This window comes from Pagrus major, chromosome 5 (genome assembly GCF_040436345.1).
Source record: "Pagrus major chromosome 5, Pma_NU_1.0".
NCBI classification, from domain to species: domain Eukaryota; kingdom Metazoa; phylum Chordata; class Actinopteri; order Spariformes; family Sparidae; genus Pagrus; species Pagrus major.
In genome coordinates, this window is record NC_133219.1 from 13718390 (window position 1) to 13743488 (window position 25099).

Sequence of the window (25099 nt, forward strand, 5' to 3'; positions counted from 1 at the left end):
TAGAACAGTATGAAAGTATTAGCAAGGTTTTAAGCCCAACCACAAAAAAGCAGTAATAGGTAAAATACACAACATATATGTCTGCACATATCAATTGCACTGCAGCGTTAATCAGCATGTTGGTTTGGAGCCAGGGAATTAAACCAAACTGGTACAGACACAAAGTATTTAAGTGTAGTTTAGTATGTTTTTACTGTATTTATCAGCTGATCGTCACAAATATGTGTTTTCCTGTGTGGGTATGTTCTTTTGTGTGTGTGTGTGTGTCTGTGTGTGTGTGTACACAGATTTCGCGCATTGGTAAAGGATCTGGAAGTGATGATGCAAAACCTGATTAATTCAGTGTTTAAGGCCCAAGGGAACCTAGTGCACCGAGGAGTTCACATTGTGAACACTTTTAGGCCTATGATGGCTCGAGAGGTGTCTCTCTTACACACACACACACACACTAAACCACACCTTCAAGTCCTCAATTAGCTTTTTAGGGGTGTCCTGATTTTGATTCTAAATCGAAAATCAATTGGGCCCTATAGATTTTAAAGACGACACAGCTAGCTTTCCAGTAGCCTACAGCTTCACTTTCAGACACTTATCCTGTGTGCTCGAAGTCGATCAGCTGACTGGTACCGGGGATCTCTGACAACGTCCGAGATTTTTTTATTAAAATAAGTGTTATATAGCTTTATATTCCAACAGTGATCACTGTTATAGAGTGTTTGGTTAGTAACCTATGCCTCTCCTCTTCCTGCTCGTTCAGTAAAAGAGAAAATACATTTTCTGGTATGCCTTTCCACTTTATCCAATCAAGACAGACAACTCCATAAAGAGGCGGTTCTGTCTGCTCGGCAGTTCTGGTAAAGGCAATGGCAGGAAGTTAGCGAAAACGAAAAGCAGCAGCTTTAAACTTGCTTTTCCCTAACTTGTTAAAAGCCACCAGGATGAAGTCAAGCAGTCGTTGTATAGTACCCCAATTTTTTTAAAGACAAATTTGAAATGTAAATGACAGTTATCAGGGCAAATCCAGATGAGATAGTCTAACAATGGCATTGCTGTCAGTGGTGAGAAATAAATCAAAATTGAAACTAATCTGGGATTTAGAGAATCATGACACCCCTATTGTTTTACACCACTTACTAATTATGCATTTCTCAATTAATCACATTCTCTGACTTATTTATTAAATCTTTAAAGTTCATGTACTGTATGTATGGGTTCCTCATTGAATGCCTGAGGCCTCTGCGACTTGTTTTGGCTAATCCAAGCCAAAGTCAGATTTCTTCCTCTTAGGTTCATAGACAGCCGCCTCTACTATTTATATAATACTTCCCATATTAGACATGGTGTACTGTATAGTTCATCCTTGTTGTGTTGTATTTAGAGCTTTTATTTAGACCCTGGATTTGTCTAAGTGTAAGTTCCATTCAGTTTCTTCTCATACTCCACACAATTCATTTACTCATTTTCATCCATCCAATCCTCTCCATCCCAGGCCATTAAATGTACCATTGATGATAATGTGGAGCTCATTTACGATAGCTTCAAGAGGGAGCTCCGACTGATCAACAGAGACATGAACCAGACAACATGGTCTATTCCTGACTTTATGCCCCAGATGGCAGGCAAAGCCAATGTGTTAAGGAACCTGATAGCTCCCTTTGAGAGGCCCATGAAGGTATGTGCATTAGACTACACAGTAATCTTTGGCTTTCTGTCTTGGTGCATACCTGTTTCTTCACACCATCAACTAAGTAGTGTAGAAAGTAAAGGATGACAGTAAGAACTCTGTACATGCTGATTATGCTTTGATTGGATTTTAACCATATATTGACTGTAAACAGATAGTATACATGGTCTTAAGTGGACCCTCATTCTGGAGCTCCTTCCTTGACCATTTCCTCCTTTTTCCCCTTTCTTTGTCCTCCAGGTGCTTCAGAATGCCTTCTTCATGCCTGAAACAGACAGCCGCAAGCAGATAGAGACCATCTATGGCCAGACAAAGCAGGCTTTGGATGACATGGAGAAGGAGACCTTCAGAGAGTGGAGCCAGAGCCTGGATGGACAGTACTTAAAAAGGCTGGAGCAGCCACTCATGGTGCGCAGCAAGGACGAATCCGGCATGTTGAACATCAACTTTAACAAGTGGGTCACACAAACACTCAAGAGACTCAAGGCATTCACATTAAAGTATACATTCACCCAGTGTCTTACACTGTATACTGTTGTCTGTGTACTTACGACACACAAAACTCACACCCATACTTTGCATGTTAAGTTTGCATTCATGCCCACACAAGTGGTATACTGTATTTAAACTTTAACCATCAGTTGGATACAGAGATTATTATTATTATTATTATTATTTTTATTATTGTTATATATTCATGTAAAAACAAAACAATTTGACACAAAAACGAAAATACATGTGTACATATTTGTGACAAAAAATGTGCAAATTTTTTTTATTTTGTGTTTTTAATGTTTGCTTTTCCAGATACCTGTTGAACCTGTTCTCTGAGATCGAGTACTGGGATCATCTGGGATCAAAGTATGAAATACCCCAGGATGCACGTGACATTTACCAGTACAGGGAGGACCTCAGACTCCTGGAGGAGAGAACACGGCTGGTGGTCACGACCTATAACAGGTCACACACACACACACACACACATAAACATAAACACAGAAAAGGAGAACAAAATGCATGTAAACAATGAACAATAATAAGGAAGGGGGTTTACTTGGCACTGAATTGAGAAACAGAATTTTGTATAAACTGAATTTCTATCTTTTGTTGTTTACTGTTAAATGCCCCAGGCAGATTTTTTAAACAAATAGGTGTTTGACTCCTTTCCTAGTGCAAGGAGATGAGTTTCCCTTTTCTTTCTTGTGTGTCATGTTTTTACATCACAAACATGCCAGAAAAACAGGAAACTGTAGTTAGCGACAGACCAGACTACATCAGAATATATTTAACTAAAAGTCTTGGTAACATTCTGAGTTGCCTCTGTGACTTTCAGAGGACTTGAAAAACACACATGAACACTCACATTGACAAACTCACATACACACATTCTCAACAGCTTTCTAGATACTGTTGCCTGCTCTTGTAGTACTCACCCAGTATACACATTAATATTTTCTAAAATGCCTTCTTATTTGTGTGTGTGTGTGTGTCTGTGTGCATTAGGATCATTGATATGCTGTCTCCGATTGATATGTGTCTGTTTCGGGAGCGTATTCGTTTCATTGATGAAAAGATGCAGCCGGGCCTGACCAGGTTCCTGTGGTCGAGTAAAGCTTCTGACATCTTCATTCGAGACTGTCTCCCGCACGTTGACAAGGTTGAAACAGAGTTCACTGCTTACTGATGTTGACATGTGTACAGTTTTATTTTTACTGTATTAAAGATTTGTCTTTAAATCTTTTGAGATTCAGTCAAAAACAACTGACTGGCTGTTCTTAACAGACCTGGAACCTATTTTTGGTCCAGTAAGAAAACCAAATTGGTTTGTAGTCACTGAGGAGGTCCTTTCATCTTGCCTCCTTTCCATTTCATTCCAGGTCCAGAGGATAGCTGATGAATACAAAGCATCCACAGCATCCATCTCCAACCTCTGTCACAAGATCAGTGAAACATTACTGGTTAGACTGGATGGAAAGACTGTTTACAGGTAACAACAGACATGTGATTTCTTCCTCATTACATGGGATGCCTAATACAAAAAAATACATAATACATAAAATAATGCCACGTGCTTCTTTGAAATCTCCTTTCCCTCTGTTCAGATGTAGAGTGAATGACTAGAAAACAAACCAACAGATAGTTTAAGTCAACAGCAAGCATCTCCACTTCTTGACATTGTCTAAGGAGATAAATACGGGCTGTATCTTAATTGTACCTTAACTGGTTTCCTTTGTTGGTTGCATCTTGGGCATTTCTCCTGTTGTAATTCTTAGGAACCTGGAGTTTGAGGATGACCAAAAGGCTCACCAGCAGAGCCAACTCAAAATACTGCGCTCAGCACACCAGGATATTGCTGATATCATGACCCGCATTCATAACACCTTCTCTAATGACGGACCTGAGGTCTGTGCTGTGTTTCATTCATTCAGTGGCAGCATTCCATCAGAAATGTGCCTTCATTTCGAGAAAGTTATAATCTGGCACATTTATAGGATTGTTATTTTAGATTTACTTTGTGATAGGGCTGCACAATTCAAAGAGAAATCACAGCTTCGCTAAGTGCAATATCCAAATCGCAAGAGGCTGCAATCTTTTGATGAAGGTAAAATATGTCAACAATTATCAAAGCCAATTAAAATGATAATTCCCATTAATCATGAATCATATTGCAATCGCAATATCGGTCAAAATACTCATGATATGATTTTTTAACCATTTCGTGCAGCCCTACTTTGTGCTATATACTGTAAGTATGCAAGGATGAGCCAGAAGCTTAGAGGATAGAAAAGCAAGATTTTTCAGGTGCAACTGTTAAGTGCATATTAGTTCAGTTCTTTTCCTGGAGATGAAGTTTAAAGTAGTCCAAAAATAATTAATAATAATAAATTGAAAATGTCGGGATTTTAAACTTTCTCAACTACTGCTTGCACAACCAAGACAGCAAATATTGTAATCAGCAGCCGTATCTATTCGGTAGTGACTTTTCTTATTGAGAGACAGATTTACTAAGCCCTCTGATCTTAAATAAACAGGCACAGCCCAAATTTGCACCGCCTTGTCATGTATGTACATTTTTACCATGGTGTTAAAGGTCCAGGAGCACTGGGTGACCTTCACAGAGAGGGTGGACCATTTGGTGGAGAAAGCTCTAAGGATTAACATCAAGAACTCCATGATGAAACTCTCCATGGCAATCAATGGAGACAGCAAGACCACCCAATCACCCAATCCCTTGTTCAAAGTCCTGGTAACACTGCACCGGGCAACTCCTCAAACCACACCAAAGGTACCAGCAACCCTCTCAGTAAAATGATAGTGATTTGTTTATACAATGTTCAAATATGTCTGCATGTGTTAGGAATTGTCCACATATGCTGACTTAGTCTTACTTATTCTTACTCAGACACACGCATATAGTCATCCGTCCTATCATTGTGCTGCAAGTTTAAGTTCTGCTCCCCCGTCTTTTGTCAAGCTGAGTGTCGGTATGTTTGTGTGTGCATGTGTGTGTGTGTCCCTGTTTTGACAGGTTGAGTTCTCCCCCACGCTTGCAAAGCTTGCTGAGATTGTGAACATTTTGCCTCAGCTCATCAACACCGTCTCAGAATTTAAACGACTGGCTGAACTTCACCCTGGCAAACAGCCACATGGGAATCCCATACACATCAATATAGGTTAGAACATTTTTTTGTTTTGTGAACGTGTCTTTCATTTTATTGCAAGCTTTTTTCACGAATCTTTTTTCCATTTTTCGAGAGAGAGTACTAGTGTGTACACCTGAGCTGTTTATACTGGGCACTGAGCAAATGTGGGCCTGATGTGTATATGAAATACTTGTAAATTACAGCATTGGAAACAATGCAAACAGTGGTTACTAAGCAGCTTTAAATGTGACCATGTCTATCTGTCTGTGCTTCTACTCTTTGTCCCTGTTATCACCTGAGTCCTTTTTGATCCCTCAGAGCAAGACGAGGAGATACGGAAGATTCAGGCTGCTCTTTCCTCAGGGATGACAGCCAATGCCAGCCACCTGCAGGCCTCTCTGAAGAACTGGGACAAATACAGAGATATCTGGGAGATCAACAAGGACTCCTTTATACAACGTTACCAGAGACTAAACCCACCAGTCACGACTTTTGATGCAGATATACACAGGCACTGTTGAACAAAAAACTTATTTCTAAACATCCACACAGACCATTATCCTGATTGTGTTTGTTTTTATTTGTTTCCATTCCCTAAGTGAACTTTAACTTTATTCTGTCTGAAGACATTTCCTAAAATCTGTTGTTTACCAAGATGAAGCATGCAGAAGCATTCATCTCTCTCCTCTGCTCTTGTGTTCTGTCCATTGTCTGATTCACCCTCCAGGTACACAGAAAAGGTCAACAGTGTTCAACTGGAAGAGACGCTACTGAACATCGGCTTTGTCATGCTGGACTGTTCAAAACTCAAGTCCTCCTTGGTGCAGCACTGCAGTGACTGGCAGACCAAGTTAACTCAGCTGCTCAGCCACATAGCCAGCACCCGTCTAAAAGAACTTCATGCCTCAATGCAAGACAATGGCAACAGGTGGGGATTCAAGTGAAAGGACTTTATTTTGGGCTGAATTTTTATGTGTTCATTACAGACGGAAGGACTCAAAACAGGGTTTATGGTAGGCTTCATAGTCTCATAAGCATTGGGAACCTTAAAGGAACTTTATTTTAAAGTTGAGGTTTTACAGCTGAGGGTTTATTACCTCCGCCAAGGAGCTCATGTTTTCATCCGGGTCTGTGTGTTACGGTTTGTAGGTGGTTTGTAAGTCAAGTGACAGCATGATGAATTCAGGTAAAAAAAAGAAAGAAAAAAGATCAATTTAACCTATCATGATCTCTTTAGTCATTAGTGGAAGAAGGGATGGGAAGATACAGGGAGAAGCTTTTGAACTTGAGATACATATTCTGCCAAAGGTTGTGTGACACATTGTTGTTTTGTTTGTATGTGTGTGTTTAGGCTGAAACAACCCCCCCAGACACTGCCGGAGCTTCGTGAGAGCCTGAAACTCTTGGAGACTCTCCAGGGTGATTTGACTAAGACAAAGGTTCAGATTCCTCTCATCCATGATCAGTTTGCTGTCCTGGACAAATATGACGTTGACGTGGAACAGGATGTAAGTACCTCGCTCATGCATAAAGACAAATGAATATACAGCCAAGTGAAGGTGCTGTATATCTACATATAAACACATAAACAATGTCATCATTATTCCAATCGTGCAACTTGGTTCACCCACAGGTGCACAAAATGCGTGAGATGCTGAATGAGAGGTGGGTGTGGTTCCAACAGCTGTTGTTTGACAGTGACATCATGCTGCAGAAACAGAAGGTGAAGTTTAAGGACAGCCTCATCCTTTCGGCTAAGGAGCTCAAGAAGAAGAGCCACAGCGCTTTTACGGACTTCAATAAAGCAGGTCACACATAGTTTCTCTGTAACACTCATTATCACCAGCTGTTCCATCACTGTGGTCTGTGCACTGCACACTGATTTCTGACTACAGTGCTGCTCCCTCAAATTAAGAGATGTTCCTTACTTTCCTTACTTTCCTGCTCCACCATCATCATCCCTGACTCTGTTTGGATGCTACTATCTTTCTTCTATCACATTGTATTTTTCCTTTAAATGAGCAATTCACTCTGTTTTGAGATTTATTGAAAATTCAATCTACAGTAGTTTATAGGTAAGAAAACAAGATGGGAATTCTTTTTTTTGCTTATACACTTTACTTCGTCAAGTAAATACCTTACAAACAAAGGTTCTTGGTAACATCAATGTAGATCTGTAGACCTGTAAATTTAAATATTTCCACAAAGCAGCATAACAACTCTACTCACAATTGTCTAATTGAATTGACAGATTGCACAACATATGTTACTGAATTTACTTTGGGAGAAACTTTGGAACCAATCTTCTGATTCTCAAGGCATATACCAACAAGGGATGCAACTATTATATACAATATATACGTTTTTGATGGTATGATTATAGTCTGAGGAAAAGGGCTGGTTTCATGGATTATAATGGATTCATTTATTTCACAACACTGCAGATGTGTGAAATCACATGAGCATTTTTAATGAAAGTTTTTATTGTATTTTGTCCCCACAACATATAAACCCTCATTTAAACACAAATGAGGGGAGTCGTTCTCTTAACAACATGTGTGACTTTGCTTACCTGAACTTGTTGTTGCATGGCATTTTAAGATGGTGCACCATGTTTCTCTTTGTTCTTCCTGCTGTGTGCCAGTTGCACCAGCAACTGTCTGTACAGCTGCTGTTCATAGAAAAAAAACATAATGTTCCTCTTTTGAGAGTGAGAACAGAAACACTGTGTAGCTGAGCATTCACGGAGACAAAACCGTGACACTATAAACCGTTGTTAAAAGTGACGTCTGTTATCGTTGCACCCCTAATACCAATCTGAGTGTGTTGGGAGAGATGACCTGTGTTTTGTTTTTGTTAAGTATGTTCTTTTTACTATATATGACAGAGCTGTTAGTTGACCATCCATGATTTGGATGATTGCTTTTTCACTTGTGTGTGTATCTCCCTACATTCTCATATCCAGGGCCGTTTTCCAGTCAGCTGAGCACTTCGTTCGCCTTAGAGGAAATAGCAGGCCATCGCATCCAACTGGAGGCTCTAAAACAGGAAGAGCGCACCATCCTTCAGGGGCTGGAATTCTTCAAAATAGAATGGCCTCCATTCAAAACCATCCAGATGCTGGAGAAGGTCTGACACAACACTAGGCTCATAGTCTTAACATACTGTTGTAATGCCATAATTGTATGCAGACTCAACGTAACCTAGAGAAGGTTGCTGTGGGAATTGTGTTTGTGAGGAACTGGCTCAACGTGTGTGGATGATACAAGCAGGTTATAAGCTTTTTTGGGCAGTTTTAAAAGTTTTTGATTGAGGGGTGTCACAATATTCAGATATTGACCATAAATGTGATATTAAAAAATGAAATATTGATATTGTGTTATAACACATCCCCTCTTAAATTGGCTTGTCACCCGCCATTAACAGAAAATAGAGTATTCAGTATAATAGTACTTTTTGTAAACTTTTGTGCAGATTTGGTTGTAGACACTCCTCCAACTCCTTACACTTGCATTTTGAGTGTAATTCATTTGCCAAAAAAAGATACAAAACACAAAATAAACACAGGTAAAAATGAATTTGACATATATCATTTTTAAAAAATGTTCTTAGTGATAACATCAATATCATGAATCCTTTAGGCCATGACAATCCTGAAGTGAGAATATGGCATCGTGACAGCCTTAATTTGATGATACAGTATGATTATAGTGGCAGGAAACTGACAGGACACGAGACGCAGAATCCATCTCAGGTTAAACTTAAGATTTTGTGATGGATTTTAAAGACATGTTTTTTCTTGCAGATGCTAGAGTAATGCAAGGTGAATTTAATAAAAGTGTTTGTGCCTGTATGTTTTGTATGTTTTGTACAGGACATAGACCACCTGCAGCAGGTCTGGGAGATTACACAGGACTGGAATGCCAACTGGGATGTCTGGAAGGGTGGTCATTTTGCCACGTTACAGTCAGAGGGCATGGAGAGCACAGTGCAGGACATGTTCAAAAAAATCCATGAACTCCAGAGAGAACTTAAGGTCAGTTCTGCCACACAGAATCATTAAATAGCTGCAGATTTTGGCATCCTGCTACAAGCTTTAATATATTACTAGTGTCAGCTTTGGTTTGTTTCATTCAAGTAAATTGTACAAAAATGCCAAAATGATCAATTCAATCCATTCTGTACTATCTGGAAGCTGTAACTTGGTGATGGTGTGTGTAGAAAGAACACATACTAACAGTCTGGCTACAATGTTTGCATTATCTTAGTGGACACAGTAATCTTAGCTTCAGATCCACAAATTCTGCCTTAAATGCCTTTTACAGTGTATAGCTTTCTCTCAGGATGCACAAAAGTCATTGCTAATACCACCAAAAGCACAGCCCCCCCAATATGAAACCCTAAGTTGCTCTCCCATTTACATGTGACAGTAGTGAGGACCTGATATTTGTTGATTGCAGGATAAGAAGTGGGAGATAGTAAATTTCTCCAAGAGCAAGATTGATCAGTTCAAGCAAATCATCCCTCTCATCGCTGATCTGAGGAACCCAGCCATGAGAGACAGGTACTGTTTGAAACCAAAGTATCTACATGTATTTACTTGTCAGTATATCTTGCAACTATTGTCTTGCAATAGGCACAATGTACAAGACATAGCAGGAACATGAATAAGAAATACCTGTCAAATAGTTAAACAGTGGTTAATGTTTTAACGTCCTTATTGAGAAGACCAATTTTAGATGAGATAAATGATATGCACGCTTTTTTTTGTTATTTAGGTTTGACTAAAAGGATGGACATAAAGCATGTTAAGTCACACGCAGTAGAATAAGCTTATTACTATGGTTAGTCCAGTCTGCTGTTCTGGGAGTCTCTTCTGCTGCTTTCTTTCCAAGGTCTTCTTCCCATTTGTGTTTTCCCTAATTAGTGTCTTTAGCTTAAATTCCCAGCGGGGTGTATCGATGGTACGTCCCTGTTGCCACAGTCAATAAGAAAGACATTTATGTCCTTCAGTACGCAGTAAGAAGGTCATGTTTACATTCAAATCTGTACAAACAACATGTGAGGTTATGATGTAGGTGAGCAGTCTCTAAATATACAGTATATACGTATAAATCAGGGGTCGACCGATATGGCTTTTTCAGGGCCGATACCCATACCGATTATTAGAAATCAAGGGGAGACCGATAAATGATATTTGGGGGCTGATATTCATTTGAGTAAAAATGAAACTCTTTGTGTCAAAACTTTGAACAATCAGTGATGAAATAAGTACAGTTTACTCAAGTACTGTTTTAAGTAAAATTTTGAGGTACTTTACATGAGTATTTCCATTTTTCTGCTTCTTTACTCTTCCTCTCCACTGCGTTTATTTGATAACTTTTGTTACTAGTTACTTTGCAAATTCAGATTATTAAGTGTTTACAGGCTATTGATTGAGTAATCAGATATTGTTGTACGAGGGACATTGTGTGAGAGAATACTGCATCAGAGCCAAAGTAGCGCATTATTAAATTTAAGTTTATTTTATTGTCATTCTGACAGAAAAATCACTGACACGATAATTGGAAAATGCTGGATATTGGCCGGATAATCAGCCATGATAATTTATAACCCTATTATAAATAAATGAGAATATAAGGTTGTTGAAGTATTAAAGTGTAGTAAGTGTGTGTTTTTGTAATGCGTTATATTGGCTAATGACTGGTCTAAAGAGAGGGTGTTGGATGTTATACGATTTGTAAAGCTCTTTTAAGCAAATGGTGAGTGGTGATTTTGGGATATACAGATGAAATTGAGTCGACTTGACTGGAAGGTGTTACTATTCACTCTTTTTTTTTTTCTTCTGTCTATCGACTGGGTAATTTGAGACTAGTAGTACTTTAACACCAAAATTAGCATGTATAGGCGCTTTTTTAAACGCGGGTAAACCTGCTAAAAATGTCAAGTGACTTCTGTCACTGCTTGTACAGAGACAGATGAAAAAGTATGAACAAGTCTGCGTCCACCTGGGTGTTGTGTTTTTATCACAGCTGGAGCCGATGAATACACCCATGACCATTGCAAGACAAACCATGCTTCCAATGCCACCTTTCTTTCAGGCACTGGACACAGATCTACGAAGAGCTGTCTTGCTATTTTGACCCAACCAGCAGTGAATTCACCCTGGAGAAGATCGTATTTCTGGGCCTCGACAAATATGCTGAGAAGATCTGTAAGATCTCTGGAGCTGCCAGCAATGAACTCTCCATTGAAAAGGTCAAGTCTCTTCCTCTTGTCTAGACTGATGCTCAGTTGGCATTTATGTAGTTTTCTTTTGCCTCCATTCATTTTAACCAGGGTCTCGCCCAGGAGGTTGGCATGTTTGTAAGTGCGGTATATTGCTGTAATAGCCCTTACACATACATCCAAGGAAATTAAAGAAAAGGAACTTTAGGAATTTTAGAATAACATGAAAAGAAGCACAGTAGAGACTTATACAAGACAATTCGTACTGTGTAGGGTGAAAAAAACAAAAGCATCTCTGAATCTATGCAAGCTTTAGAACTCAAAGCTTAGATTTATGGTTTCAGGTCATTAAACATCTAGTCATGAAAATGTAACATATTTAGCTTGTGTGGAAAAAAAAGAATAGAATAGAAATGTTGCCCCCAAATTTTGCCACCTCTTCTGTCTTCTGTCTGTTGACATTACTTTTTGTGTTGGATATTTAAGAGTCTGGAGGAAATGACGACAACATGGGCAGAAACGTTCCTGGACATAGCACCATATGAAACTAAAGGCCACTACTGGCTGAGGTGAGAAAGCTTTTGGGTTGAGGGTTTGAGAATCAATAATGTAACCCGCGCTGAAACAACTTATGGTCATAGATTTGTGTTTTCTGTCACTTGATCCCACAGCCTTGGTAGCATTTTTTTTTAAATTTAGTCTTTATTTAACCAGGTTAGTCCCTTTGAGATCACAGATCTCTTTTACAAGGGAGTCCTGGCCAAGAATGGCAGCAACACAGAGTTACAACAGCAAATTAACAGAAAAAGCACACTCAAATAATCAGATAAAACATATGCAAAACATCTCCATATTCAATAACACACAAAAAGGTGGACTCCACCAGTTTCTGTTCCACACCAAATTAAAAGGAAGACTTGTTTCTGTAGTAAAATCCTAACAGTACAGTACAGCATGGCTGTACCAAGGGCATTTATGAAGCTGATGCCAGAAAGATCTGTTTAAAGCCTTGTTGGAGAAGTCAGAAACAGGGAGCGATTGTGCTTGTTTGTAGTTAGAGATGAGTGAGCAGAACAGTTAGGTAAGTAACAGCCTGGCTAAAAAAAGTTAGAGCTCAGGCCCAGTGTATTTAGCAGTCCAAGCAATTGCCACTGATTCAACAGAGGGATGAAGACTACAGTCAGCTACTGGCCCAAACTAAATATGATGGAGGCTATTAGAGAGACACGGTGAGATTGTGAAGCAAGATTAGAGAAATGTAAGAACGAGTGAAAGATACAGAGAAATATAACCAAACATAAAAATATAATCAAACATGTATAAATAAAACATTTTTAGAAATTACCCATAAATGACAAAGAGGTGGAAAAAAAACCCACAAAAATATGTTTCTGAAATTTTTTTTAGGTGAGAAGTAGATGATGATCAAGATCTCGGTTAATATTTGATCAGCACTGCCTTGTTTTACAGTTTTCTTCAGCCTAAGGCAAAGGGCAACAAATAAACATTATCCACCTTCATAGTATTTTTGTTAACAAATGGAAAATGAATTTGACATTTTGCCTTGTTAGGTTTTTACAAGCTCAAATTATCCCTTCAGGTTTTTTTTCATAAATTATGTGCCTTCATCATATTCAGTCAAGTAATGATTATGAATAAGGGGGCTACAAACACCTCAATTTTATGCAGTCAAAAAATGGAACAATAACTACAGCCTCAAAAACTGGTACAGTACACTGGATTGCACAAAACTGTGCTGGTTTACTTTATAAACAGATTCTTCTTCTACTTTTTCTGCTGTGAAAACCATTATAAGCAATCACCAGCAGTCATGCTTCATTCTCCCTCCCTGTCTCTCCCAGGGGTACGGAGGAGGTTTTCCAGGCCCTGGAGGACAACCAGGTTATTCTGTCCACAATGAAGGCATCTCGGTTTGTCAAAGCCTTTGAGCAGGAGGTAGATTGCTGGGAACGTCAGCTGTCCCAGGTGCGGGAAGTCACCGAGATGATCCTCACTCTGCAGCATCAGTGGATTTCTCTGAAGGTACAGGAAACGCACTCATGTACTTTACTATCTCATAGGATTCATTATTATACATAGGTATTCATTGCTTTATGATTGGCTTTTCATTATTGTCTGTGAATATTCATCATAGAGTGTACATTTATAATGTGTTGTGGTCTTTTGATGATAGTTATGGTTCTTGTCAGTAGACATAGTTTAATTGTTTCTGATTCTGGCACAATACACACACAGTATGGCACCCCCTGTCGGCTATATTGTTGCTTTTCAGTGTAACAGTGCAGAGCAGCAGCATCTTCGGTGCTCCGTCTGTGTCTACACAGGACGCGTTTTAGTCATGTTTCACTGACAGACAATTCTCATTTCCTACAAAATCATCTCTGCACAGGAGGCATTTCAGCTGCCTTTCCAGTTATCCATTTTACACAGGAAAAGATATGCTCCTTTTTTTTTTTTTCAAAATTTTTATCAAGTTTTAGAATGGACATGAACAAGCACAGGCATACATTAGTTCTAAGGGATGCAGGTCAATATCACATATACATTTGTTTTAAGATTGTGAGGCGTTAAGGGTTGTAAACAATCACTGAGAAAAATAGACTTGACACATAAGATTAAGTGTTATGCCGCATTTACTTATGTAGAGCGCAAGTAAGTAGATAAAAGTAGGAGCGGAACCGCAGTCTTTTTCTGTAACTCTCCATTTTTCTTCTTTTTTTTTTCATTGCTCCAGAACATTTTTCAAGATAAGGACATCCGGGAGCAGCTGCCTCATGAGTGCAAAGAGTTTGAAGACACTAGTTCTAGTTGGAAGACCACCATGGGCCGACTCCAGAAGGATAACAACGCCTTGCAGGGAACACACCACCCAAGTATGTACAGTACATACTGTATACTTTATGTTTAAAGCGGAGACAGACAACTTTTCAAATTCCCCCTCCTGGCATTTCCCTGTTGTATAACTGCCAAGACAGCATTAGCAATGGCTAATGCTGTCTTGGCCTAGCCACTGTCCTAAAACAAAAAACAGCAATAAAAATCCCAATTTGATCTAGAAACCCCAATGTCAGTGTGATGAAAGGCGGAGTAAATTGCTTGATTGTATTAATAGTTCGGAAGATTTTGTTACTTACTGATCCATCTTACAGCCTTTGACAAAACACCAGCGCTCTCCATCGAGTTAATGTCCGTCTGTTCACTCTTGTTTTACCTCAATTTCTATCATCTGCTTCTTCACTTTCTTTGCCTCCTTCATCAGCAGGGTTCTTTTTCTTTTGTAGTGTAGAGTTTCAACAGTTATTCCAGTTGTTCCACGGTTACCTGGGGATAGTGACCAGGGAAAACAATGCGTCTCCCTCTTTTGTTTGCGTAATAGCAGATGTCTTTCCTCCGTACTGTAGTGTGACCTTCATTTTTATAAAAAAAATACAGCCTGGTGGCAGGCCACATAGCACAGTGAAAGCGAGGTCTATTGGGAAAAAATCTCTGTGTGTAATTCTTTTTATTTATTTTTTTTACAACTATTACACTGTGCAATTGGTGTTAACTGATTATATTTTCAGAATGATAAGTTAAAGCAAAAATGTTGTCTCTTGCCAGTTTAAAGAACTATTTATTATCATGACCGTTCATGGAGTCACACCTTAGATAGCATAGAAACAAAGAAAAAAATTGTATTATTCAAATTTTGTGTATTCAGGGCCTCTATATAAGTCTTAAATTTGTGTTGTGTTTTCTAATGTTAAGATGTCTTTTTTTCTTCTAGTTATACTGTGATGGATCTACAGCTGTTTTGAAATGTGTTCCATGTTAAATCCATATCTTTCATGTCAGATGCAGATTCTACCTGTAATTTGGAGTGAAGAAAGTATCAACATTTTATTGTGTTAAGAAACAAACCTGTAATGATGATATTGGCCTAAATAGACTTCTTATTTATGAATAAAATAGATATTATTATATGTTATATATCAACATAAATCCTCTCCCTTTTTAAGGCTTGCTGGAGGAGCTGGCACAGATGAGCGCCAAGCTGGAAGAGATCCAGAAAGCCCTCGACATGTACCTGGAGACCAAGAGGCAGATTTTCCCAAGATTCTACTTCCTGTCCAATGAGGATTTGGTGGAGATCCTCGGGCAGTCAAAGAACCCAGAAGCCATGCAGCCCCACCTGAAGAAGTGTTTTTGCAACATCAAGAGCCTGCGTATTGAAGAGGCAGGGAATCATAGGCACACCTACACTCATTTTTTTTATTACTCATGGAATTGTCATGATGGACAACAGAATAATAATATTTGTGTCAATGTAGTCTACTTTGCATAAGTAGGTAATCTAAATAAAAAGTACTTTTAAAGTAAACATCAGATCAGAGTTTGATCAGGATTCAGGACAAAACAAGACATAATAAGATGTGAAATCCACTGGTACATGCAATCTTATTTAATAATATGGAACCACATTACGTGCTACAGACACAACTTTTCAAATTGAACCTTGTGCTAAGTGACTAGTATTAATTATTTTTTAATAATCTTAGATGTTAGCATTTATCTCCAAAAGCTTGTGAAGGCTACAGCGATTGGGTTACATTTTGCTATATTTATTGCTTGACTCTGTATCAAACATTCAGTATGGATTGGCCTTAAAATATGGACCTCAAAACACTGTATTGAAATTGGGAAGGACCAGTACATACAGAAAGCTGTCACTGTGTATGTATGTCTTCTGTAGGTGGTCACTACGCCTACACCAATCGCTCTTGGGATGTTCTCTGCTGATGGGGAGTATATTGATTTCAACGAACAAGTGATGCTTGACAGATCTGTGGAGGTACAGCAGCAATGATTATGATAATGGTCATGGCTATAAGACTGTTGATTAAACTAAGTGTAGTTATGATAGTACTGGCGAGGCTGTGTTATGATGGTAAATGTAAGCACCACTTTCTTTTGTGTGTATGTAGGTTTGGCTGTGTGATGTTGAGGAGAACATGCGTGCTACACTAAAGATACAGCTGAAAAATTGCCTTTCTGCTCTGAAGAAGACATCAGGACAGAGAGACAAATGGGTCAAAGCATGGCCAGGACAGGTAAAATTGTCTTTGGCTTTTCCCTCTTTATTTGCCTATTCTGCTTTAGCAGTGAGTGTTGGTCATGGGAAACAAGCTGTGTGTCAAAGCAGTGCAAATGGATTTCCCAATTTGAAAACCAGTGTGTAATCGCAACAATTATTTACTCGATCCAGGTCATTGGTTGTAGTGGTAATATTTTGCTTTAAGGTACACAAGCTGTATTGCCTGATATCAAATGTATAGAATTTTCTTCTGCTTGTGGAGTTTATAGAGAATAAACTTGGAAACTTTTAATGTTAAAATCAGATGAAATTAAAGTTGCAATGTTCTTAAAATTGACGGATTCAGTTTTCCTTAAGTGTGCATTCCTCCTGTTTTAGATGCTGATAACAGCCAGTCAGATCCAGTGGACCAGTGACGTTACTCAGTCTCTCAGTACCAGCAAGGAGAGAGCTGAGTCCTCCCTTAAGTCTGTAAAGAAGAAACAGGTTTGATGGACTTTTGTCATTTCACTAGACTTTTTTTGTCTCTATACAGCAATGCTCGGTATCCAGCATGTAAAATGTGTATTGTGTCATCTGTGTGTGTTTACATTTTCAGAACCATAGATAGCCAACATAATTTTGTTAAGGTGTAGTCCACATGTACACAGGTATTTTTGGAAATAGAGTTTGAAGAAAACGATCTCCATCTAAACGAGTGTTTTAGCACCATTTCAGATTCATTTAATCTCTGTCCAGTCCAACACAGACGAAACAGTGACTGCACTTAATCTTCCTGGATAATCCTATTTTGTCTGCAAAACATTGTCAGCGGCCAATTTGTCTGTCTTTATCATCACTGTATTTCAGTGTCCATTTGTATCCTTCTAAATGTAGACAATATAACATCTATTCCATCAATGTACAAACTTAAATACTCCACAATACCAAAGCACATACGCTGAGTTCACATTTGCCTATGATACTTCATACACTGATAAGGCCCAATTAAGAAGTGCGTATGGGTGTGTGCATCATCTTTTCCCAAAAATCGCAATCCCTGCCCATCTCGACATAAACACAGAGAACAGTGTTTCTGGGTTTCTTCACCCTGCAAGGAGTTTTCCAAAAGTTCCTTCTTCAGTGACCTACAACGCCATTTATGTGTGTACGAAAGGGCAAAACTCATAGAAAAAGCTACGTTTTAATCAATACCTGGAGGTCTTTTGCTAACACTGTCTTTGTTTCTCAGGTGTCCACGCTTCAGTGCTATTCAGAGATCATCCGTGGCAAACTGTCCAAAGTTCTGCGTCTGAAGCTCATAGCGCTGATCACGGTGGAGGTTCATGCTCGGGATGTCATTGCTAAGCTGGTTAAGGCAGGCTGCAATGATGCCAATGCCTTTGAGTGGCTCTGCCAGCTGAGACTATACTCTGAGAAGGTATGTTCTGATGGTCAAGCTACAACAGCAGCCAGGAGATAGCATTGAGGAAAAGGGAGACAGTATGAAGAAAGGAGAGCACATAAGACAACTTTTATTTAGCCATAATTTCAGGAACATGTTTTAGTGACTGTTCTTTGATGATGACGGCTGGAATCCATCTTATCCTCCCCATGAGAATTTTCCCTGCACTAATATTTAATTACATCTGGCTACAAAGCTAACGGCAAATCTGTAATAGAACAAGTGTGTGTAGGTATATAACTTCTATTAATTCAGTATGATATTCAAATTCATACATATACCCTCTCTCTATTCCACTTTTTTTTTCTCGATTATCAGCATTTCACACTCTCCCCACTCAGTTTACTGATCTAACAGCAGCAAGAGATCAACTTGAGCTTAGATGAGATGAGATGAGTTGGAACGAGACCAAGAGAACCTCCACTAAACTTGTTAATTTCCTGTTTTGTTTTTTCATTAGGATGATTGCATAGTCCGACAGACCAACGCATGTTTCACTTATGGCTATGAGTATCTGGGCAACTCTGGACGGCTCGTTATCACTCCACTTACTGACAGGTCACAATCAGTCACTCAGTCAATAAGTGCACCAACTAGATCATATTTCTATTTATATAATGATTTTTTCTTTCTACATGTTTTTTCTGTACAATAAATTAGCCTGTTTGACTCTGTTCAGGTGTTACATGACCCTGACCACAGCGCTCCATCTCCATCGTGGGGGCTGTCCTAAAGGCCCAGCTGGTACTGGGAAGACAGAGACAGTGAAGGACTTGGGCAAAGCTCTAGGCATGCATGTCATTGTAGTCAACTGCTCTGAAAGACTGGACTACAAATCCATGGGACGCATGTTCTCTGGCCTGGCACAGGTAGGAAAGAAAAGAGATCATGATGGCGATGCCAGCTATAGCTATAATCACAAAAGTGATGATGATATCAACCTACATAACAAGAGGCACAACAGTAGTTTTATATCTTTAAATGATTACTTGTGACTGAATATGCTGTTCATTATGGCTAGATACATGAGTGGGTGTGTGTTCCAGATGGCATTTACGACACAATCATTGAAACACTGCTATCATGCGAGCCAAGATCAAAAACACTTTTTACACTTTAATTTAAACCTTTTCTGGGATAGTCAATGGTAGGTTTCTCTCTTTCTCTCTGTGTGCTCACCATGTATGGTTTATGATGATCAACAACAGTCAACAAGACTGTGTTAAGGACACAAGTGCAGTGCCTGTTCAAAACATGCTGTTTGGCACAGATGATCTGGTAATGTGAGGGGTCTACAGATCCAGTCTTCAGCCTCCTGAAATGCTCACTGAGTCATCAGCACCGCCCCATTTATCAACATGTTTGATATTAACGATTTAAAATCTGGATGTTTACATTAGTAACTTACGAGCTGGACCATAACAATCAATGAGAGAGGAATCCAGGAGCAGCCGACAGTGCTGCCAAGCAATGGTAAACATTCTAGTCCTTGAGGCTAACATTAGCTAGCATACTAGTGTTGACAGAATCGTAAAATCTCACCTCCAGTTATCCCTGAAGAATAGAAAACCTGTGTTGACTGCATCTCCCGACTTAGGCTGTGTAACCCTCTGCTGTTGTTTTTTTTTTTCAATGTAACATGTTACTACAGCAATGCACCACACTAATCTCCATTTTGTTTATGTCTGCTTCCCTATGAGATCACGTGAGAGGGATCATGTGTGTGCACAGCTCTGCTTCATAGTTAGCTGGATTTATTTATTTTTTAAATTTATGTAATTGGACTTTCAAATGTGTATGTATTTCATTATGTCCACACTGAACAGACTGGAGCATGGGGGTGCTTCGATGCGTTCAACCGTATCAACATTGAGGTGTTGTCAGTAGTGGCCCAGCAGATCCTCTCCATCCTGTCTGCCCTCTCAGCTAGACAATGCAAGTTCCATTTTGAAGGACAGCACATACCTCTGGTCGACTCATGTGGCATCTTTGTCACCATGAATCCTGGTAAGTCACTGCTAATGTGCAATGCACACACTACATTTTAGGTTGCCATATGTTGGTGGACATACAGACATTGAACCATACTGAGCATATAACTTGACAGAAGTGGGATGTTGCGGAAATAGAAACATTTTCGGGGAACGGATTATTTTTGTCATGAAAACCTGTTATAATTAGCTCTTTTGGTGTTTGTAATTGTCATCTTCCCTCTCCTTTTTTTTCTCCCTAGGTTATGCTGGTCATACTGAGCTTCCGGACAACCTCAAGTCAATGTTCAGACCTGTCTCCATGGTGGTGCCAGACTCCACTCAAATCGCTATGATCATGCTGTTTGCAGAGGGATTCAACAAGCCCAAGGTACTACCACTCAATTAAAAGTTGTACTGGACATGTGCTGGAAAAAATTAAACAGATGAGAGGAGAAAAACATCTAAGTAAGGTTAGTCTTGGTCTTAGTGTCAGGGTTAAACACTGAGGTGCGTTCTTAGATGAAGACACATTTTCTGCCATAGTTAATACTGAATTGTTTAGGTGTGTTTGCTGCTTGCTGCTCTGTAACAACTGGTATCTATACTTAAATTATTTTACGTTCTATTCACCTGTAGTACAATAAGTGCTTTTGAGGTTATTTGACAAACACAAGCAGCAGCGACATTCAATGCTCAATCACCCTGGCTCATCTTCTCCCTCTGTCCTTTCCCTCTTCTCTCTGTGTCTGTATGTTACTCTGCGTCACTCTCACTCTTTCTCTGTCTTTGTCTTCATAGCCCCTGGCGAAGAAGATGTTCACCCTGTACTCCCTAGCAGCGCAGCAGCTATCTAAACAGGACCACTATGACTTTGGCCTGCGCGCTCTCATCTCCTTGCTCCGTTGTGCTGGAAAGAAACGCAGCTCTTTCCCCAAAGTTCCCGATGAAGAAGTGGGTCTTTCTCTCTATCTTTGTCTCACTCTCTCTCTCACACAGAACTTGCTGAGGGCTAGTTCATCAGCATTTCGGGCTAACTGCTAGTTTTGGTTAAATTCAAGCTGTCACTTTCTTTCATTTTCTGTCTGTGACCCAACAGGTAGTTTAGGTCTTTAAATTCACTTATGTGAAAGTGTTGTGATAAATGAGATGTGAGAGCATCAAACATGCATTTTAGATGAATTTGTGGTATATGCTTTGAAATAACATGATTAAAAAAAGGGCTTTTCACACTGCATAGTCTTAGCTCTGGGCTAAGAGTTTACCCCAGGATAACTTAGCCCCTGTTCTCACACAGATTAATAACCCAAACTAAGCCCAGGGCTATACGATTCACACTGCACTTCTTCTAGCCCTGGGTTAACTGTCCATTGAAACATGCCACTAATGTTAACATTATAGAATGGTATGTTACTGTTTACTTTAGCCCTGTTTCACACTGGCACCTTTTAGCCCCTTGTATGGAAGATTCTCTGTGGATAACCCTACAAACTCTGGGCTAACACTGCTCCGGGGCAGGCCTAGCAGGTGCCAGTGTGAAAGCTTTCTTAGCCTGAGGCTAACAGCTCCCTCAGCCTAGAGCAAAGTTCAGTGTGGAAAGCACTAAAGAGAATTAAATTGCATGTAAACTAGTGCCTGATGCAGACAGTTTTTAACCTGGAAGTAAGTGTATACAATCATTGTGATTTGGTCTATATAAGAAGGAATTTCATACTACAAAAGAATGTCACAGGGAGAGCAAGAAGTATCTATGCCTGTATAGCTGAAATGTGAACCCCAGCCACTATAATGTCAAATCAGATGAGAACAATCACACACACATTTGAATAGACTACCAACTTTCCTTTCCTTTCAAATGAACTAAACTCTTAAATAGGAAGTGTATTTGTGAGTGAGTGCCTTTGTATTTCTGTGCTCAGATCCTGCTCATGGCTATTAAGGACATGAACACTGCTAAACTGACCTCGACTGACCTTCCACTATTTGATGGGATCGTCCAGGACTTGTTCCCAGGTGTGGAAACACCTGTTACAGACTATGGACAGGTGGGTCAGCAGTTGAGGTCAGCATTCTTTGTGTTATAACTAAAGTTGTGTTTAGTTATGTTAACTCTGACTGTAAGACTGTGTTCATTGATTATCCCTCTGTTCAAATAGATTCACAGGCAAGTACAGTTCAACTGCAGTTCATTTGCCTCAGAGGTTGTCCTGAGAGCTGTCAGCTCCTCTTAATATTCATTATAGCACCAACATATTATAAACAGCTCTAAGCAACGCTAAAACTGGAACGCTCAGCAGAGTTAGACTACATTTAGACACCACCACTGTCACTGCACCTGATGTATAACCATTGTCTCTCTGTCTCTCTTGGTGGAGAGTGTTAATAAAGATTGCAAATAAATATATTAATATTTATTATATTATTAATATTATTGATTATACAGATATATACATGCGTCATCACATGCCCAGCACACGCATGCTGTTGGTATACATTATTCAACCTGACTCTGTTACATTGTGGTCGATATATCATCATTTTCTACATATTTATAATATCACTCAAGGCATCACCTTCATAACTAAAGTCTTTTGCTATCACTTTGTTGCAGTTGAAGGAGGCTATAACGATGGAGCTTTATCAGAGGGGTTTGCAGGTGACTCCTTTCACCATGACCAAAGTCATCCAGCTTTATGAGACGAGAAACTCTCACCACTGCTCCATGCTGGTGGGCAAGACAGGCAGTGCAAAGAGCGTGACCTGGAGAACCCTGCAGAGGGCCCTCACTGCCCTGCACCACAAGGGAGAGCCTGGCTTCCAGCTGGTAAAGGTGGGTGTGGATTGAAAACAATAGAAATGTATAGGCAATATTGGCTAGTACTGCTGTTTTATCCACAAGTAACTTTGAGTGTTGTTGTGGTCCATGCAGCCAATTCTCCACAAATAGGTCTTTTTCAGGTCTTGAAGTGCTCCAACTTTATTAGAGAAAGTCATGAGTAAATGAGGCAATCAAGGGGCACATTATGAGCAACATTATGTTGGAAAAAATCTGTTTAACATTATTGCTGGCTGTAGAGGACTCAAGTATCTTGGCACACTTGCCACCACAATACAAAGCGTTACAACTATTCTACTGTCTGCCTTTCCCCAATTTTCTATTATTTATTCTTTGTATTTGCACGCAGACAGTCTTAGATTAGGTGACTGCTTTAGTTGACATGTTTACTGTTTTCATCCGGCAATACTTAGTTTATAAAAAGAGCTCTTTCAAAACAGCCAGTCAGAATCACAGATATGTTTTTTTTTGTTTCTGCTCTCTCTCTACTTATAACTGACTCAAGCAGCATTTGTAACAAAGGTTTTAGTAGACAGTACACACCCTAAGACATATACTTATCCTTGACAGTCTTCAGTAAATATAAACTGCCGTTACAGTGCACTTTTGTCATCTTTTTATCTTCTCTTTTTCATTCCTCCTGGCACAACAGGAGTATCCTCTGAACCCTAAGGCAATGAGTCTGGGAGAGCTGTATGGAGAGATTGACCTTTCCACCAATGAATGGGCTGACGGAGTGCTGTCCTCTCTCATGCGATCGGCCTGCGCAGGTGCTGACACTAAAAACACTCACTGCTGTACATACTACATGTGGTATAAGTGAAAACATACTAGGGTCTGATGATTCTTCCTCTGGCTATACCATATTCCCATTTTTTCACTTCAGCTCAACTGAGTCACATGTTATTTTATCTTAAAGAGCCTTTATTAATTCAAAAGCCTTGTTTTAAAAAATCCAAATGCTTTCACCTGTTTCATCTTGATACAATATTATTTCAATACTTGGAAAACAATGTGACATTTGCAGATATCAAAAAGTCTGCCATGATACAATTGTGATTCAATTCAGGGCCTTGTAATCGATATGAAACAATATAATGAGCCAATACTTTATCCATACTGTAAGTCACTTAATGTTTTCTTTCACACCTTCATTCTGCCTTCTATTCTTAGATGAGAAACCAGATGAGAAGTGGATTGTGTTTGATGGGCCTGTTGACACGCTGTGGATAGAGAGTATGAACTCCGTTATGGACGACAACAAGGTGCTCACGCTCATCAACGGTGAGAGAATCTCCATGCCTGAACAGGTAAGAACAGCCAATACTGAAATCTATCAAGTCATCAAGCAGCTGGGCAATTCCTTGCATTACAGTTCAAGATCTCCATCAAAAGAAGTTTTTATTGTTGGCACATGTGTACATTATTTTAAGTCGACATAATTCATATGTTTTGAAACAATTTCAAACTAGGCATTGCCAACTTTACATCTCTCCAAATGGAGCAATACAATGACGAAAATGTCTTTTGTTTCAGGCAACAACTAAAAGGAAACCATCTGGTCTGTTTTGGTTTTTGTGTAGTTAATTCGACAAAGGCAAAGCACAAAGACAGAGTAAGATTAATATCTAAAAGCTGAGAGGGAGCCAGAGCATTCAGGCAGCTTGATCCATTTAGCTGGCTTACATAAGAAATGGGAAAAAGTGACAGCCAACAAATAATAACCCTGTTTGTGTGCTTTACTTGATTGAAGAGTAAGGCACTTTAAATATTATTTACCTATTACTACATACTGACTCAAAATTCATTGTTTAGAGTTAATTAACGTTGCTGTTTCTTTGCAAAAGCAGCAATCTGGTATAATAAAATGTTGTTCATGTTCCCATATACACAATGTTAACACAAAACAAAAATTAATTACTATATATTTCTGTACTGTTGTGAACCATGTACAGTCAAACAGTCACAGTGACAACAACTATATGTAAATCCTTTTTTTATAGGTGTCTCTGCTGTTTGAAGTGGAGAACCTGGAAATGGCCTCTCCAGCAACAGTGTCTCGCTGTGGGATTGTTTACAATGAGTACGCTGATCTGGGATGGCGGCCTTTTTTTCAGTCCTGGCTGGACAAGCGTCCAAAGGTACAATGCACCCACTCATAATAACTCTTTAATAACTTGTTTTTTAAGAACACATTT

At 39.3% G+C, this 25099-nt stretch overlaps 1 protein-coding gene across 1 annotated transcript in view; it reads left to right on the forward strand.

Annotated features, from left to right (window-relative positions):
• dnah2 (dynein, axonemal, heavy chain 2) overlaps positions 1 to 25099 on the forward strand; it is a 53945-nt gene that overhangs the window by 5183 nt on the left and 23663 nt on the right. The window contains exons 8-42 of the mRNA XM_073465519.1: positions 288 to 420; positions 1490 to 1672; positions 1925 to 2139; positions 2492 to 2644; positions 3188 to 3341; positions 3562 to 3671; positions 3958 to 4087; positions 4776 to 4970; positions 5214 to 5358; positions 5647 to 5839; positions 6056 to 6256; positions 6680 to 6836; positions 6962 to 7136; positions 8294 to 8457; positions 9203 to 9364; positions 9789 to 9892; positions 11430 to 11586; positions 12043 to 12125; positions 13419 to 13599; positions 14312 to 14450; positions 15576 to 15803; positions 16329 to 16408; positions 16542 to 16667; positions 17030 to 17137; positions 17883 to 18071; positions 18556 to 18653; positions 18775 to 18964; positions 19922 to 20102; positions 20329 to 20456; positions 20867 to 21019; positions 21985 to 22110; positions 22677 to 22895; positions 23554 to 23671; positions 24075 to 24211; positions 24905 to 25042. Coding sequence (XP_073321620.1) covers positions 288 to 420; positions 1490 to 1672; positions 1925 to 2139; positions 2492 to 2644; positions 3188 to 3341; positions 3562 to 3671; positions 3958 to 4087; positions 4776 to 4970; positions 5214 to 5358; positions 5647 to 5839; positions 6056 to 6256; positions 6680 to 6836; positions 6962 to 7136; positions 8294 to 8457; positions 9203 to 9364; positions 9789 to 9892; positions 11430 to 11586; positions 12043 to 12125; positions 13419 to 13599; positions 14312 to 14450; positions 15576 to 15803; positions 16329 to 16408; positions 16542 to 16667; positions 17030 to 17137; positions 17883 to 18071; positions 18556 to 18653; positions 18775 to 18964; positions 19922 to 20102; positions 20329 to 20456; positions 20867 to 21019; positions 21985 to 22110; positions 22677 to 22895; positions 23554 to 23671; positions 24075 to 24211; positions 24905 to 25042 — 5353 coding nt within the window. The remainder of the gene's footprint in view (positions 1 to 287; positions 421 to 1489; positions 1673 to 1924; positions 2140 to 2491; positions 2645 to 3187; positions 3342 to 3561; positions 3672 to 3957; positions 4088 to 4775; positions 4971 to 5213; positions 5359 to 5646; positions 5840 to 6055; positions 6257 to 6679; positions 6837 to 6961; positions 7137 to 8293; positions 8458 to 9202; positions 9365 to 9788; positions 9893 to 11429; positions 11587 to 12042; positions 12126 to 13418; positions 13600 to 14311; positions 14451 to 15575; positions 15804 to 16328; positions 16409 to 16541; positions 16668 to 17029; positions 17138 to 17882; positions 18072 to 18555; positions 18654 to 18774; positions 18965 to 19921; positions 20103 to 20328; positions 20457 to 20866; positions 21020 to 21984; positions 22111 to 22676; positions 22896 to 23553; positions 23672 to 24074; positions 24212 to 24904; positions 25043 to 25099) is intronic.